The sequence below is a fragment of the Salmo trutta genome, chromosome 1, assembly GCF_901001165.1.
Source record: "Salmo trutta chromosome 1, fSalTru1.1, whole genome shotgun sequence".
NCBI classification, from domain to species: domain Eukaryota; kingdom Metazoa; phylum Chordata; class Actinopteri; order Salmoniformes; family Salmonidae; genus Salmo; species Salmo trutta.
In genome coordinates this window covers 21560266-21578150 of record NC_042957.1, presented here as the reverse complement: position 1 = coordinate 21578150, position 17885 = coordinate 21560266, and the positions used below count along the sequence as shown (strand labels likewise).

At 44.4% G+C, this 17885-nt stretch overlaps 1 protein-coding gene across 9 annotated transcripts in view; it reads left to right on the top strand.

The window, feature by feature from the left end:
* The first annotated feature begins 350 nt into the window (after positions 1 to 350).
* syne1a (spectrin repeat containing, nuclear envelope 1a) overlaps positions 351 to 17885 on the top strand; it is a 174254-nt gene continuing 156719 nt past the window's right edge. For 8 of the 9 annotated variants that reach the window (XR_003873502.1, XM_029743599.1, XM_029743807.1 and 5 more), the window contains exons 1-4: positions 352 to 750; positions 5684 to 5745; positions 11751 to 11846; positions 12879 to 12962. Coding sequence is in view for 8 of the 9 variants with exons in the window: in XM_029743599.1 (XP_029599459.1) it covers positions 606 to 750; positions 5684 to 5745; positions 11751 to 11846; positions 12879 to 12962 (387 nt within the window). In the remaining variant the exon portion in view is untranslated. Of the gene's footprint in view, positions 751 to 5683; positions 5746 to 11750; positions 11847 to 12878; positions 12963 to 17885 lie in introns of all 9 variants that reach the window. The other variant, XM_029743658.1, reaches the window with a different exon arrangement.

Below are 17885 nucleotides of genomic sequence, written 5' to 3'. Positions count from 1 at the left end.
CCTGTGTTTTAGTGCATGAGTGTGTGCTGCCGGGGTACAGAGCGCATACTGTCCCCCCACCACTCCACCCCAACCTGCTACACGCCCCCCTCTCTCACCGATCCCCCCCACAACAGGGCATGGGCTGCCGTGACGTCACCCATTCCCACACGCTGTGATTGGTTGGCGAGAGGAGGGAAATGGATTGTTCCTGCAGCCGACTGAGAGAGAAAGAGAGAGAGAGCGATGCTGAGAGAAGCCGGTGCTGCACTGCATACTGACACACATGCACACACACTCTCTATCACACACACTCCCCCTGATACGCAAGCTGCTTAGGATGCAGGATAAACACTGACAGGGAAAACTAAGATTGGGTGAACAGCCTCTGACTGCTGAGGAACAGTGTCCTCACAACAGGACAAGAGGAAGAGGAGGTTACTACCTTCATCCCTGCGGTGTCATACAGCAACAGTTTCACTGCTGTCATCTGGACATCCAACAAGGGCCAGCTTCCAGAGAGAGGGGACATTGAAGACACTCCTCCCCAAAAAGGGAGCGGTAGCAAGAGCAGGACGAAGGGTGATTGTACCCCCTCCTTGGAGGTTTTTTGACATTCCCTGTGGATGTCCTCTCCACATCCCCATGAAGGCAGGGGGGGTTCTAGGAGAAGTCTGGATCACAAGATGGCACAGAGATCAGGAGGGGACGGCACCCCGAATAAGAAAACGTCCCTCAACCTGGTCACAGGGTTCTTTCACTACCTCCGTGGTAAGTTGGGGAAAAGTGTGTGTGTGTGTGTGTGTTGGGGAAAAGCTTGTGTGTGTTTGTTGGGGCAAAGTGTGTGTGTGTGTGTATGTGTGTGTGTGTGTGTGTGTGTGTGTGTGTGTGTGTGTGTGTGTGTGTGTGTGTGTGTGTGTGTGTGTGTGTGTGTGTGTGTGTGTGTGTGTGTGTGTGGTTGTATGAGAAAGTGAGAGCATTTGCATTCGCCCTTCCTATTTAGCCTTTCAGGCAGGACACCACTGGTGGGGTAGCGGGTGTAAAGGGGGCGTTTCCTCCTCGGTAGGGGGGCATATAGAGGTCGCTCGTCCCTGTGCCTGCAGCAGGTGAACCAGGCATAATGAGCAGATGAACACCGGCCCTTTGGCTGTGTCACAGTTCACTGAACTCTCTGCCTATCTGTCTGTCTACTTGTCTGTCTAACCAGCCAGTCTGTCAGTTGTCTGTCTGTCTACCTGTGTTCTGTCTGTCTGTCTGTCTGTCTGTCTGTCTGTCTGTCTGTCTGTCTGTCTGTCTGTCTGTCTGTCTGTCTGTCTGTCTCTGTCTGTCTGTCTGTCTGAAAGGGGATCCCAACTGCCCCAGATTATAGTGTTCGTCATAATGTTGTTTCACTAAGGAGGGGAGAGTGTGACTGGGATAAGGCGAATGATCGTTGCTATACTGGCTAATCAAGTGTGTCAAAATGCTGTTGTGAGGGTTTGTTGCAGAGAAAGGCTTTTTCCTTTGTGATTATTGAATGGAAGTATGTATGTATGTGAGAGAGTGTAGTGTGTGTGTGAGAGAGTGTAATGTGTATGTATGTGAGAGAGTGTAGTGTGTATGTATGTGAGAGAGTGTAGTGTGTATGTAAGTGAGAGAGTGTAGTGTGTGTGTGTGTGTGTGTGTGGGAGAGAGATAGAGAGTGTCGTGTTTGTGTGTGTGTGAGAGAGAAAGAGTGTAGTGTGTGTGTGTGTGTGTGTGTCTGTGTGTGTGTGTGTGTGAGAGAGAGTTTAGTGTGAGGTTGTGTGTGTGTGTGTGAGTGTGTGTGAGAGAGAGTGTAGTGTGTGTGTGTGTGTGTGTGTGTGTGTGTGTGTGTGTGTGTGTGTGTGTGTGTGTGTGAGAGAGAGTTTAGTGTGTGTGGGTGTGTGTGTGTATGTGAGAGAGAGTGTAGTGTGTGTGTGTGTATGTGAGAGAGAGTGTAGTGTGTGTGTGTGTGTGTGTGAGAGAGAGAGAGAGTTTAGTGTGTGTGGGTGTGTGTGTGTGTATGTGAGAGAGAGTGTAGTGTGTGTGGGTGTGCAGTGTTTCCTCTAGGATGTTTTTCGGGGGGGGTGTCATTTAAAAGCATGTCTCGGCAGAAATATATCATATTATTGCAGCGGTGGCAACAATTTAGCAGCAGTGGGCCACGAATATAGGGGAAACAGTGTGTGTGTGTGTGTGTGTGTGTGTGTGTGTGTGTGTGTGTGTGTGTGTGTGTGTGTGTGTGTGTGTGTGTGCGCCGCTCAAAGTCACCTCGTCCCTGAGATGGAGAGAGCTTGGCACCACATACATTCAGACCCCCACCAACAGTCCCCCTTTCTCTCACTCACTCACACACACACAGCCATTTTCATCTGTTACTCTCCCTCATCAAGTATTTTTGCCCTGATACAGACCTGATCAAACGATTAATCCCCAAAACCAGAACCTACTCTGTGACACGTGTGAGAATGTGGGACTCCATTATGTATGAACACCCCCCCTCCTTCCCCCCCTCACTCCCTCCGTCCTACACCCCTCCCTCCCTCCTCTACCTCCTTCCCTCTTCCACCTCCCTCCCTCCCCCCGCCTCCATCCCTCCTTCCGTCTGCATCTAGCTACATTAGTTAGTGACACACTAACCGACTTGTGTGTAATCAATCAGTCAGTGTGTTTCATTACGGCAGGCAGTCATGGGAAAGCACTGTGTCAGATGTCCTTTCTGGGTGATAAGGTGGTTATCTCAAGGATTTTTCTCACTGCTGCAGCTGGGGTGAAAGAAAGCTAGCCGTCACTTGTGTCAGTCAAAATTATATACATTGTGTGTTTTGGCTGGGGTGACTGGAATAAGATTGATGTGTTTACTCAGTGTAATATGTGACAGTGTGATATAAATGGTTTTGTGGGTTGTTGGGCTACATATATGTGTAATTCTATAGGGACGATAAAATGCAGTGTACAGAGGCTTGCGAAAGTATTCACCCCCCTTGGAATTTTTCCTATTTTGTTGTCTTACAACCTGGAATTAAAATAGATTTTTGGGGGGTTTGTATCATTTGATTTACACAACATGGCTACCACTTTGATGATGCAAAATATTTTTTATTGTGAAACAAACAAGAAATAAAAAAATTTAAAAACTGAAAACTTGAGCATGCATAACTATTCACCCCCCCAAAGTCAATACTTTGTAGAGCCACCTTTTGGAGCAATTACAGCTGCACGTCTCTTGGGATATGTCTCTATAAGCTTGGCACATCTAGCCACTGGGATTTTCCAAGGCAAAACTGCTCCAGCTTCTTCAAGGCAAAACTGCTCCAGCTCCTTCAAGTTGGATGGGTTCCGCTGGTGTACAGCAATCTTTAAGTCATACCACAGATTCTCAGTTGGATTGAGGTCTGGGCTTTGACTAGGCCATTCCAAGACATTTAAATGTTTCCCCTTAAACCACTCGAGTGTTGCTTTAGCAGTATGCTTAGGGTCATTGTCCTGCTGGAAGGTGAACCTCGTCCCAGTCTCAAATATCTGGAAGACTGAAACAGGTTTCCCTCAAGAATTTCCCTGTATTTAGCGTCATCCATCATTCCTTCAATTTTGACCAGTTTCCCAGTCCCTGCCAATGAAAAACATCCCCACCGCATGATGCTGCCACCACCATGCTTCACTGTGGGGATGGGGTTCTCGGGGTGATGAGAGGTGTTGGGTTTGCGTGTTTCCTTGATGGCCAAAAAGCTACATTTTAGTCTCATCTGACCAGAGTACCTTCTTCCATATGTTTTGGGAGTCTCCCTCATGCCTTTTGGCGAACACCAAACGTGTTTGCATATTTTTTTCTTTAAGCAATGGCTTTTGTTCTGGCCACTCTTCTGTAAAGCCCAGCTCTGTGGAGTTTACGGCTTAAAGTAGTCCTATGGACAGAATACTCCAATCTCCGCTGTGGAGCTTTGCAGCTCCTTCAGGGTTATCTTTGGTCCCTTTGTTGCCTCTCTGATTAATGCCCTCCTTTCCTGGTCCGTGAGTTTTGGTGGGTGGCCCTATCTTGGCAGGTTTGTTGTGGTTCCATATTCTTTCCATTTTTTAATAATGGATTTAATGGTGCTCTGTGGGATGTTTTGGATATTTTTTTATTACCCAACCCTGATCTGTACTTCTCCACAACTTTGTCCCTGACCTGTTTGGAGTGCTCCTTTGTCTTCAGTAAAAATCAATTTAAATTACAGGTTGTAATGCAACAAAATAGGAAAAACGCCAAGGGGGATGAATGCTTTTGCAAGGCACTGTATGTATAGTGAATATCGAATGGAATATGATGTCCCTTTAATGTGTTGATATATGAGACAGTGTGAAAGTGATACACCGTTTTCTGCAGATTATTGTGGTGTGAGTCTGTCTGATTCTATAATGATGGATGAAATACAGTTTACCCCAATGAATCTTCTAGTAACATGACGTTCAATCAGCATTCCCCACTTTTGACCAGAAAGTTGTTCTTCTTCTTCTCCTTCTTCTCCTTCTTCTTCTTCATTCTCATTCTTCTTCTCCTTCTTCTTCTCATTCTTCTTCTCCTTCTTCTTCTCCTTCTTCTTCATTCTCATTCTTCTTCTCCTTCTTCTCCTTCTTCTTCTTCTTCTTCTTCTTCTTCTTCTTCTTCTTCTCATTCTCCTTCTTCTTCTCCTTCTTCTTCTCATTCTCCTTCTTCTTCTTCTTATCATTCTCATTCTTCTTCTTCTTCATCTCCTTCTTCTCCTTCTACTTCTTCTCCTTCTTCTCCTTCTTCTTCTCCTTCTTCTTCTTCTCCTTCTTCTCCTTCTTCTTCTCATTCTTCTTCTTCTCATTCTCCTTCTTCTTCTCCTTCTTCTTCTTCTCCTTCTTTTTCTTCTTCTTCTCCTTCTTCTCCTTCTTCTTCTCATTCTTCTTCTTTTTCTTCTTCTTCTTCTCCTTCTCCTTCTTCTTCTCCTTCTTCTTCTTTTTCTTCTTCTTCTTCTCCTTCTTCTTCTTTTTCTTCTTCTTCTTCTCCTTCTTCTTCTTCTTTCTTTTTCTTTTTCTTCTTACTTTCTTCCCCTCTCTCTTTCTCTCTCCCTCTATGTCTGTTAGTCTGTCTTTCTCTCAGAGTGAGGAACCCACCAGCTATTTATGCTTTGTCCTAATTTAAGTGGATTGGATTTTTAAGAGACATTGTCAGTAGTATTGATTGTGCCTTTGCTAATAGATTTTTAACGCGGGACCATAACAAACTGTGCCCTTCACTCCCAAGTAAATACGCACAACACACATGACATTATGTGCTTTTATGATAGGTGATCAACATACTGAACAGGCAGAGATATAGTTGGGGGCTTATTGTGAAATGCAAGAATTAGACCTTCTGTCACTCATGACCCATTTTTATCATAAAAGGGCATCCTTTTAAAAAGGCGCACGGTTATCAATCAGCTTGAAGAGGGGATACAAGTAGGTTGGTTAAAATGCCATCTGAATGTCAGATCTATTCTCATGGAGCAAAGTACAGTAGAGCAGAGGCAGCTAACCACTTAGAGACATTAGGCATAGCAATGCCATGAATATGGAAGCTGTTAATCAGAGTCATCATCCATCAATAAGGCCTAACTCAAGCCCTGTTCATAACAGTGGTACGGTACAGTCAGAAAAAAGGATGTCCATTCTGTTTGTCTAAAAATCATGTGTCCATGATGCTTCTGATTTTCAGATGAGCAAGAGGCAGTGCAGAAGAGGACGTTCACTAAATGGATAAATTCCCACTTGGCAAAGGTAAGAGTCCGTCTTACTGATTGTCTGTCTGGCAGGCCTTTCTGGTCATTGTTGTGTTCACACTAAAAGGACTGTAAAGATTTAGACCCCCCCCCATCTGACCAAAACAGGCGGAAATGTCAGGTGGTCTTTTCAAACAGCCCTTACACTAAAAGGGGTATTATCAGCATTTTCACAGTATTATTCCAACCTCATAGTGTGGAAATATATATAAAACACAGGAAAACACGTTTTCACTGCACTGTGCCTTTAAAAGTATTAGGCTAACCAGTCATGAGACTTATGTTGTGCCACCCCTTAGATCACATGCATGTACAGCACACACTCAGTCACACTACTGTTCCTTCTCACCTGACCTTACATCAGATAGCCTGTGGATAGCTTTCAGTCTTAAATCATACAAAAGTAATTATAGCTTTTTGCTTTCAACAAAAGCAATTTCTGCTTTTTCCCCTCCAGTACAATGTACTAAATTAGGATCTGTATCATTTGATATTTATGACGTTTTCCATCTCTGCAGGCTATACTGTAGGCTAGACAAGGTTTGTGCTCAGAGATTGGGGCTAAAACAGAACCCTACTCCTCTTTTGCAATTAATTTGGATTGTTCTGCATAAGAGCTCAAATCCTTCATTTGCTTTCCTATTAGGCTTAGCCTACCATTTAAGCAACAGTGTTTCTGTAACCTAAACAATTACAGTTGGCGCAGCCGCATGCTATGGTCCGTCATGTGCATGTAATTATGGTATTATAACGTATTAGGCTCCTCAATTTAACCCATTACTGCTTGAAGAGCATGTCGGGGAGCGAGTGGACAAGGCGACTGCGGCACAGCGCCACGCAATTAAACGCTATTTCAATCCGAGTCACCGCCGCTCGCAAGGTTTCCAATTTGATTACGACAGTGGCCGCATTCATCTGCGGCGAAGCAGAGCAGAAAATTCATTTGAGGAGGCAGTCTGCAGGGAATAAACCTTGACATGATATTAAATATCAGATATCAGGACCTTTGCAGCAGAAAATTACTCACCACCAAAATATTTAAATGTCCTAGATGTGTTATAGCGTTTAAAGTAAAGACCTAATCATTTATTTATCGCATTTTATCCCCAGACAGCAAATAGATTAAAGACGTCCTCCAGCTATTTTTAATAATATCCAAAGTATAAATACAGTACACATACGAAAATAAGTACTCACACTAAAGGATAAAAAATGTGTTTTGAGGAAAATAGTGTTTTTTAAACACAACTGAAAACTTCAAGGAGTAGGGCATTGGAGGAGTTGGTCTGACAGGAGCAATAGAGAACAGAAGACAAAAGAGGAAAGCCCCCCCCACCCACCTGTGCAATGTCACGAGGATACCTGGACCACCTAGTGGGATGCGCCTTTTATTATGTAAATCAGGTGAATGAGCTGAATAGGAGACTGGAGTAGGACTTTAAAGTCATGTAGGGTTGTGCTTTATGCCCTGCTTCTGGGCTACATACATGTCATATTAACAACCTCATTTTATCCTAATCACCAACCTGAAACTATGTGGATGATATCACATCAAACCTTCTGGAACGGTGTTGATCCCTCATCAAAGCACTGGGGAAGATAGGGAATCAGGCAGGACTACCTGACATAGTTGGCTCTTTACGATTAAACTCGACATGTTTGATTTAGGCTACCTCCTCTATTCTGGAATGATTATATCGCTGCTCTGTGCTCTGTCTAAATAGCTTTTAAATTCTTAAAGGTAATTGCTTAGCTTTTTTTCTGTCTCGTCTCCTGTTGATTAAATCCCCCCCCCCCCGCCTCCCACCATCCCTTCTTCATGCCTATTTAACCTCTTCCTCCTTGAGCATGACGTTACCGTAGCGACCGATGGCAGCATGTAGGCTATTTGTCTTAGTGGATTGCTTTGTGTCAGGTTGGTAAACGGGTTGGTAAACAGAAATAGCGCAAGGACCGTGTTGAACATAGGGCGTGTCTCTATGAGGTTGCCTTGTTGAGGGAAATAATTAGGCTTGTGGTGAAGTTCTGTTGGCTGAAACCTAGCTGACTTAACTCTACTCCATGGTGATGGAAGTTTCTGATCAACTCCACCAACGGAGTGGAGCAGCGACCAGGCTTTGTGGAATTCATCTCTGACTACATCAATTCGCCCAAGGTCAATACTTTCAAAAAATTACAATTATGACAGGCCCACCTTGTATCTATGTTTGTCCTCTGTAGTTGCTTGCCTTTCTTTGTTTGCTGAAATCCATACTTTTTCAATAAACGTCAATCAAATACAACCACCGATTGTTTCCATGTTGAGATTTAATTGGCACATTTGCACTGAGTTTCCATCTTAGAGCAACAGCAATGAGCAAACAGTCAGTGGTTGTATTTGATGAATGTTTATTGAAAAAGTACGGCCTCCCGAGTGGCGCAGTGGTCTAAGGCTCTGCATTGCTGTGCTAGCTGTGCCAATAGAGACCGGGAGACCCATGGGGCGGCGCACAATTGGCCCAGCGTCATCCGGGTTAGGGGAGGGTTTGGCTGGCAGGGATGTTCTTGTCCCATCGCGCACTAGCGACTTCTGTGGAGGGCCGGATGCAGTGCACGCTGACATGGTCGCCAGGTGTACGGTGTTTCCTCCGACACATTGGTGTGTCTGGCTTCCGGGTTAAGTGGGCATTGTGTCAAGAAGCAGTGCGGCTTGGCTGTGTTGTGTTTCGGAGGACGCATGCCTCTCCAGAGTCCGTACGGGAGTTGCAGGGATGAGACAAGACTGTAACTACCAATTGGATACCACGGAAATTGGGGAGAAAAAAAAGTTTACGTTTAAAGTTTATTTCAGCAAACAAAGGCACGCAACTACAGAGGACAAACAGGTACAAAGTAAGCATTTCCTAATTACCTTTCTTTTTTTAAGTATTGACCTTGGGCGAATCAATGTAGTCGGAGCTGAATTCCACAAAGCCTGTCCCTGCTCCACTCCGTTGGTGGAGTTCATCAAAATGTATGTAGTTCTGTCCTTGAGCTGTTCTTGTCTATTGATATTCTGTATTATGTTTTGTGGACCCCAGGAAGTGTAGCTGCTGCTTTTTCAACAGCTTATGGGGATCCTAATAAAATACCAAAATACCAAATCAGAAACTTCCTTCACCTTAGAGTGAAGTTTAGTCAGCTAGCTAAAACCAAGCCTATGGGTTCCTCTATAAATGTTCACCTTAGAGTGAGGTTTAGTCAGCTAGCTAAAACCAAGCCTATGGGTTCCTCTATATATGTTCACCTTAGAGTGAGGTTTAGTCAGCTAGCTAAAACCAAGCCTATGGGTTCCTCTATATATGTTCACCTTAGAGTGAGGTTTAGTCAGCTAGCTAAAACCAAGCCTATGGGTTCCTCTATATATGTTCACCTTAGAGTGAAGTTTAGTCAGCTAGCTAAAACCAAGCCTATGGGTTCCTCTATAAATGTTCACCTTAGAGTGAGGTTTAGTCAGCTAGCTAAAACCAAGCCTATGGGTTCCTCTATACAATGCCCTGCAGTAAAACAAACAGGTTGAAATACTTTATTTTATTAAACCCCCATGTAGGAAAATGTTGTGAGGCCCTAGCTAGGCTCGGCTACCTTTTTAACTAGTCCCTTGGAAAGAGAGAGAGAGGCAAGCTAGCTGAGCTAGTGGGTTAAACACAGCTCTACAGGGGTAGAGGCTCATTACCATAGTTATCTCAGGCCTTTAATTCTCAGCCTAAAGGTATGTGATTAATCGTTATAACGTAGGTAGGTGAGATAACGCTGGCTCTTTCCCCTCTGCTTCCTTCCCCCTCCTGGGCCTACCCCTCCACAGGTAACAAAAGATGATTTCATATGAGCTCTGACAAAGGGGCAAAGATAGAAGAGGCGCAGTTATAGAAAATATGAATGGTTTCCTATTACACAGGGTAATATATTGTCTTGTAATATACCGTCTTGTCTATAGTGCAACTTTGTTGAACCAGCACCTACATAGCATGGTATGTATGACAGTGTGATTCATTTTCAGTGCACATCCACATATGCAAAACCATCCCAAAGCAAGATCAGCCAGCATGGGTGAGCCAGGGAGAATGTATTTATATGCCTCTGCATGTTGCACAGAAGAATATGATTAAAGCACTCAGACTGAAGAGCTTTTAAGTTGTACTCAGCTACTCAGCAGAGAGAGTGAGAGAGAGAGAGAGAGAGAGAGAGAGAGAGAGAGAGAGAGAGAGAGAAGACCCTCATTTTCCATTTTGACAAATCCTCTGTGAGAAGGTTAGGGCTTAATTATGGGCTGGCCAGTGTGAGCGGCACGGCAGGCTCATCATCTCTCAGCAAACAGCTGGGCTAGGCTAAACTAGCTGCATTAATGAGCAGCCAAGTGTTCCCAGAGATTACTGCAAAGCCCCACTGACCATTGTAAACACTTTTTTCACCCTGTCTCTTACTCTTTCTTTCTTCTCTCAGACATGATGGCACACAACTCGTCTCACCCCCGTCCTCATCCCACATAACTTATATTTTCAATATTTTACTTCTCTACTCCTGTATGTCTCTATCATCTTGTCTGTTTACTTCTCTACTCCTGTATGTCTCTATCATCTTGTCTGTTTACTTCTCTACTCCTGTATGTCTCTATCATCTTGTCTGTATCTCATCGTTATTTTTTCCTGGATCTTCTTCCATTGTCTCTCTTCCTTCTTCTGTTCTCTTTTCCCTTTCTCTTTCTCTCTTTCTCTCGCTCCCTGACTCTCTCTCTCTCGCTCTCTCTCTCTCTCTCTCTCTCTCTTTCTCTCTCTCTCTCTCCCTGCCTCTCTCTCTTTCTCTTTCTCTCTTTCTCTCTCTCTCTTTGTCTCTCTCTCTCTCTCTCTCTCTCTCTCTCTCTCTCTCTCTCTCCACCCCCCTCTCTAAGCATGCACATAAGGTCATAGACAAGCACACTTACAGAGGCTGGGATGTTTCCAATCAATTAAAGTCCAGACACTCACATGTAATTAGTTCCTAAAGCCCTTGATTTATTTATCTGACTCCTGTGACTGAGCTGAGTAAATGGATATTACTTCCTTATTTTGTAATTAGTCGAAATTTCCTCATTAACTCTTGGATTATAACGAGCTAATAGGTGAATTTAACTTCAATTAGCCCGTGGCATAATTTGTCCGTCTGTAGAGGCCTCGGTAAAGGGTTTTTCTGTCACTCATTGAAAGTGACAAAAATGCCTTCTGAACATTAAAATATTTCAAGCAATGGAACTATTAAAAGTGGAATTAAAGAGGAAAGCTCATTGCTAATTAATTTTGAGAGTTGTGTGTGGTAGGGTCTTTGCTTCTCTTTCTTTCTCACTCTCTCTGTTCTCTTGTACAACATGTCTGGGTCTAGATTCCCTATTCCTTTGGTCTCACTCTCTTGGTCTCCCTTTACTTTACATCCCTGCCTCTCTTCCCCCCCTCTCTCTTTTCGCTAATCTCGCTCTGAATGGCTGAATGCCTTTCCCTCTAAACCTCTCCTCAGCCCAACCATGTGACTATGCTTTAAGAGAAATCATTGCTGTGGAGTCAGGGAGAAATTGAGATATGTGTCTCTCCAGTGTGGAGGGCCACGTCAGGTCATGGAGGGAGTTCTTGAGAGGGGCTCACTTTGAAAATCATCAGCATATTTCTGGATTTTGGGATTCGGGACCCCTTTCAAAAGAGACTGATCCTCCTTGCTGTCAATCAATCGTCCCACAGCCAAGCTTTCCTGTGTCTCAGAATATATTTTTTAACAGGATTTTGTGAATGTATTGTCATCATGCATATCACATGCATGAAGACTTACTGCGCTATAAGCCATGTTGCTTTTATTACAATAACCATTAAGTCTAGAACAACTGATCTTGATGGGTTGAGTTTCCAATAAAATTGGACCTAATAACTTTAGTTGGGTAATTACTGTATGGCGCAGAACACTTCCGTAAACATTAAACTAATGCAGCTTTGGATTGACTGTTGTTTGTTATGGTTCCCCCAGCGTGTCCCGTCCCTGGTGGTGACGGACCTGTTTGAAGACATCAAGGATGGGGTGATGCTGCTGGCACTGCTGGAGGTCCTGTCTGGACAGAAGCTGGTGAGTCCTGGACCAATCTGCTCTTGGATCAGTTTAACTGGTCTGCAAGTGGTCTCACTCAGGGCAGCAGCAAAGGCCCTTCCTCCACTCCTGGCTTTGGGTCAGATGAATTGCCCTTGGTCTTGTTCACAATGTTGTTGACTCATAATAAATACCAATCCAAGCCCACCAGATCCCCAACATGCAGGGTTAAACTCTAACGCGCCCTTGATGATGTTCAACTGACATGACAGTAAGCTCTCTCATCAAAAAACAGAGCAATGGAATATAATGAAGGCAGGGTTGACATGGAAACCTGTTTGTAAAGGTCATTTGATGACTGATTTTGAATGCTACTGTGAAAGACTTTCTCTGTGAACCCTGCCCTCAAAGCTATGTTTACAGCATATCTAAGGACATCAGTGAATGTGAGAATGGAAACGATTACATGGAAATGCCTATTGATTAGTCTTTATTAGGATGTTTGGTTGGAAAAAAATCAGGCTAGATAAGCAGGGAAAGGCCACGGGGTACACACACACACACACACACACACACACACACACACACACACACACACACACACACACACACACACACACACACACACACACACACACACACTGTTTGATGGTCCCACAAGGCCAATACAGCCTTGGGTCTAAGCTGTCTGTTATATTGATCTCTTTGCTAAAAGGCAAACACACTCAGATTCATTTTCTCTCTATCTGTTTCTCTATGTCTTTCTCTCTCCGTTTCTGTTTTCTCTTCCTTGTTTGTTATGTGAATCTCATTCTTGTTTTCTTTGTTATTCAAACTGCCATCTTTCCCTGTTCTCAATCTTTCTACTTTCCATTCAGTTCTTTTTATTTTAAATAATTTCATTAATTTCTCTCTCTCCCTCCGTACCTTTTTCTTTCTGTTTAACATCCTTCTGACTCTGAAACTGTATGTTTCTTTAACTCTGTGTTATATTACCTCCCCACCCCCTGTCTCCAACTCTCTCTCTCTCTCTCTCTCTCTCTCTCTCTCTCTCTCTCTCTCCCCCTCTAGCCATGTGAGCAGGGGAGGAAGCTGCGGAGGATCCACTGGGTCTCCAACATCGGCACGGCGCTCAACTTCCTGGAGGGCAGAAAGGTAGGAGTGCTCCATCTCTACCTTTCCCCCTTTCCTCTCCTCCTCAATCCCTGTCTTTCTCTCCCCTCCATCCCTTTACCCCTCCATCCCTCTCCCCCTCCATCCCTCTAACCCTCTATCCCTCTACCCCTCCATCCCTCTAACCCTCTATCCCTCTCCCCCTCCATCCCTCTAACCCTCTATCCCTCTACCCCTCCATCCCTCTACCCCTCTATCCCTCTCCCCCTCCATCCCTCTACCCCTCTATCCCTCTACCCCTCCATCCCTCTCACCCTCCATCCCTCATCCCTCTGTCCCTCTACCCCTCCATCCCTCTACCCCTCCGTCCCTCTCCCCCTCTGTCCCTCTACCCCTCCACCCCTCCATCCCTCTCCACCTCCATCCCTCTCCCCCTCTGTCCCTCTAACCCTCCATCCCTCTACCCCTCTATCCCTCTCCCCCTCCATCCCTCTCCCCCTCCTCCTCCGTCCTTCTCCCCCTCCATCCCTCTACCACGCTCCCCCTCTCCCACTAACCCAATGACCCTCTCCCACTCTCCTCCCCTCCTCCTCCGTCCATCTCCCCCTCCATTCTAACATCCCTCTACCTGTATACTCATCCATCCCTCTCACCCTCCATCCCTCTGCCCCTCTCCCTTGACACACATGGTTCAGGTGATGGCCTTGGGGTCAGAACGAGGAAGACTGACCCCGGATGACTCTTTCTCTACTACATTCCCCTCTCCACCCCCCCTCTCACATCTCCCTTTGCCCTGCTGTATCTTCCTTCCCCCTTCTCCTTATCTCTCTCTCTCTCTCTCTCTCAAATTGACTGTTTTCCCTCACTCCATGAGATCCATGTCTATAACCAGTATTCCATCCAACCATTTTATGTGAGTAAAGTACATGTAGAATAAAAAATGTCATGACAGGCCTGATGGAAACAGAAAATGTGTCGGTAAACTTTCCAAATGTCGACAAAACAAAATATGCTAGAGAAGGTGGGCTCTTTTTGTGTCTGTAATATGAATTATGCGAGAAGTGGCGGTGGAAATGCCTTCATGTGCAAATATTGATATAATAAACATAATATCGAAGTAAACTTGGAGTCACGCAATGATATGTTGTGTGGTTCTCCCACTAAGATTCGGGTAACCATGCAGTTTATTAGGCTACAGATGAAATAAGTTATGATGAATTTCACGGGGGGGGGGGGGGTGAAAGTGCACCGTGATGAGCTTGATTCTCCTTTCCAATAAATATCGATCTTATTCTGGTGACATGATGATTGATGCTTGACTGCCATTTGACAAAGAAAAATATTCTCTCCCTTATCCATAATGATCTCATCATGTTTACTAGCCTACTCACACTGTATCTGTGAGCTGTTGGCTAGAGCGCACGTGCCAAGACCAGAGGAGGCGCATTTCCTATTTAACACAACAGTTTTTGTTTCATTCACTTCATTTAGCAGACGCTCTTATCCAGAGTGCATACATTTTCCATACTAATCCCCCATGGGAATTGAACTTACTATCCTGGCGTTGCAAGTGCCATGCTCTACCAACTGAGCTACACGGGACATTGCACTTTAGATTTTTAGGCTGTACATGAAAAGTACATTTTGTGTCATCACGCACTGATTTGTGTCTGCAACAAGTCTGTTTGGTGGAAACACACCATTGGTGGAAAAATGTGCATATTTTCTTTATGCTGATTTTAGAATATTCGCATGAAAATCTGTCGCCAATTGGATGGAAACCTAATTCATGAGATGGATTCACAGTATTAGATCGCTAATACTCCACATAGCATGTCTTTGGATATACATAAATAAATCGGCAAGTATGAGCTTGCGTCTGGGAGGACATTGATTTAGCTTCTTCCTGCACTGTGACAGGGTTAAACCCTAAATCCTACAACAATAATCTGCAGTCTGGAGTGTAGACAGCGAGATTGGGTGTCTCTGCCATGCCATGCTGGGATGGGTGTGTGTGTATGTGTGCGTGTAAATCTTATGTGTCCATAGACTGTATTTAGATTTGATTTTAGTTCCTATCCTCAGTGCTCTTTTATCACATTTTCCATTTCCCCTATCTCCCTATCTCATATCTGTCACAATGGGAGCATGATTTAATATCTGCTGTTGCCTACAGTATATGATGTTCGGTCTCTCTCTGTCAGATAGCTTTTATATTGGTCAGACTGGCCGTGTCCAAATAATCCATACTTGCGTCCTAAATAGTAGGCCGTTTGGGTATGCAAAAACATTATGTTTAATCGTATGTGACATTTCGGAAATCTAGCAGCGGTGTAAAGTACCTAAATAAAAATATACTGCTCAAAAAAATAAAGGGAACACTTAAACAACACAATGTAACTCCAAGTCAATCACACTTCTGTGAAATCAAACTGTCCACTTAGGAAGCAACACTGATTGACAATAAATGTCACATGCTATTGTGCAAATGGAATAGACAACAGGTGGAAATTATAGGCAATAAGCAAGACACCCCCAATAAAGGAGTGGTTCTGCAGGTGGAGACCACAGACCACTTCTCAGTTCCTATGCTTCCTGGCTGATGTTTTGGTCACTTTTGAATGCTGGCGGTGCTTTCACTCTAGTGGTAGCATGAGACGGAGTCTACAACCCACACAAGTGGCTCAGGTAGTGCAGCTCATCCAGGATGGCACATCAATGCGAGCTGTGGCAAGGTTTGCTGTGTCTGTCAGCGTAGTGTCCAGAGCATGGAGGCGCTACCAGGAGACAGGCCAGTACATCAGGAGACGTGGAGGAGGCCGTAGGAGGGCAACAACCCAGCAGCAGGACCGCTACCGCCGCCTTTGTGCAAGGAGGAGCACTGCCAGAGCCCTGCAAAATGACCTCCAGCAGGCCACAAATGTGCATGTGTCTGCTCAAACGGTCAGAAACAGACTCCATAAGGGTGGTATGAGGGCCCGACGTCCACAGGTGGGGGTTGTGCTTACAGTCCAACACCGTGCAGGACGTTTGGCATTTGCCAGAGAACACCAAGATTGGCAAATTCGCCACTGGCGCCCTGTGCTCTTCACAGATGAAAGCAGGTTCACACTGAGCACATGTGACAGACGTGACAGAGTCTGGAGACGCCGTGGAGAACGTTCTGCAGCCTGCAACATCCTCCAGCATGACCGGTTTGGCGGTGGGTCAGTCATGGTGTGGGGTGGCATTTCTTTGGGGGGCACAGCCCTCCATGTGCTCGCCAGAGGTAGCCTGACTGCCATTAGGTACCGAGATGAGATCCTCAGACCCCTTGTGAGACCATATGCTGGTGCGGTTGGCTCTGGGTTCTTCCTAATGCAAGACAATGCTAGACCTCATGTGGCTGGAGTGTGTCAGCAGTTCCTGCAAGAGGAACACATTGATGCTATGGACTGGCCCGCCCGTTCCCCAGACCTGAATCCAATTGAGCACATCTGGGACATCATGTCTCGCTCCATCCACCAACGCCACGTTGCACCACAGACTGTCCAGGAGTTGGCGGATGCTTTAGTCCAGGTCTGGGAGGAGATCCCTCAGGAGACCATCCGCCACCTCATCAGGAGCATGCCCAGGCGTTGTAGGGAGGTCATACAGGCACGTGGAGGCCACACACACTACTGAGCCTCATTTTGACTTGTTTTAAGGACATTACATCAAAGTTGGATCAGCCTGTAGTGTGGTTTTCCACTTTAATTTTGAGTGTGACTCCAAATCCAGACCTCCATGGGTTGATAAATTGGATTTCCATTGATTATTTTTGTGTGATTTTGTTGTCAGCACATTCAACTATGTAAAGAAAAAAGTATTTAATAAGATTATTTATTTCATTCAGATCTAGGATGTGTTGTTTAAGTGTTCCCTTTATTTTTTTGAGCAGTGTACTTTAAAGTACTACTCAAGTAGTTTTTTGGGGGTATCTGTAGTTTACTTTAATATTTCTATTTTTGATAACTTTTACTTTTACTTCACTACATTCCTAAAGAAAATAATGTACTTTTTACTCCATACATTTTCCCTGACACACAAAAGTACTCGTTACATTTTGAATGCTTAGCAAGACAGGAAAATCATCCAATTCACACACTTATCAAGAAAACATCCCTGGTCATCCCTACTGCCTATGATCTGGTGGACTCACTAAATACTCACCGCTTTGTTTGTAAATTACGTCTGAGTGTTGATTCCGAATAGCTAAGCTTCTGCGTTGGTGTTCAAATGTAGGCTAAGAAGTTTTTGTTCTCCTTAAAATGATCACGAGTATTGCATTGTAGGCTGCATCTTTGAAAACAGATTTTCTTGACCTTCGTCAGAGTTTTTAAATGAAATACTAAACCATCTTTTTATTTCTGAGTGATTCGGCACCGCGGTCTCAGGATGTGGATGCGTTAATGATGTCATGTTAATCAGGCCTTTTGATTAGAAGTTACGGATTGTTTTAGTTTTGTAGGCTAGGCTACCTATTTAATAATTGTATGTATGGAAAGCCTTAGAGCAGTCATTCTGATCTCGTTCCCAATGATCAGTGCTTTAGTTTATTATGTTGCTGTCCAGAGGTTATGAATTTGCGATGCACCCAGCTGTCCACATTTTTCTGTGCAATAGAGTTTTGATTTGAACATTTGAAAAGTTTTGGTGTGCTTACTAGGCTATTTGTTTTCATTTATGTTACAACACTTTGGTTTCACTAATAAATATGTTGAAATGGAACCAAATGATCTGTTTCTGTCTTCAGTCCTTTTAAGTAGGATAGATGGGCTATATGGGTTGAATGTGATAGTCTGCTTATAACCAGTCTTAGTAGGCCTATAACGCCATTCCTATTCTATTCAGAGTTCAGAGAAATGAATCACATTGGAAATGAGCTATTATCAGGCTGGCATGTCTGTTGAATTTGGAAAAATCCACCTGCACTCAGCCCCACCC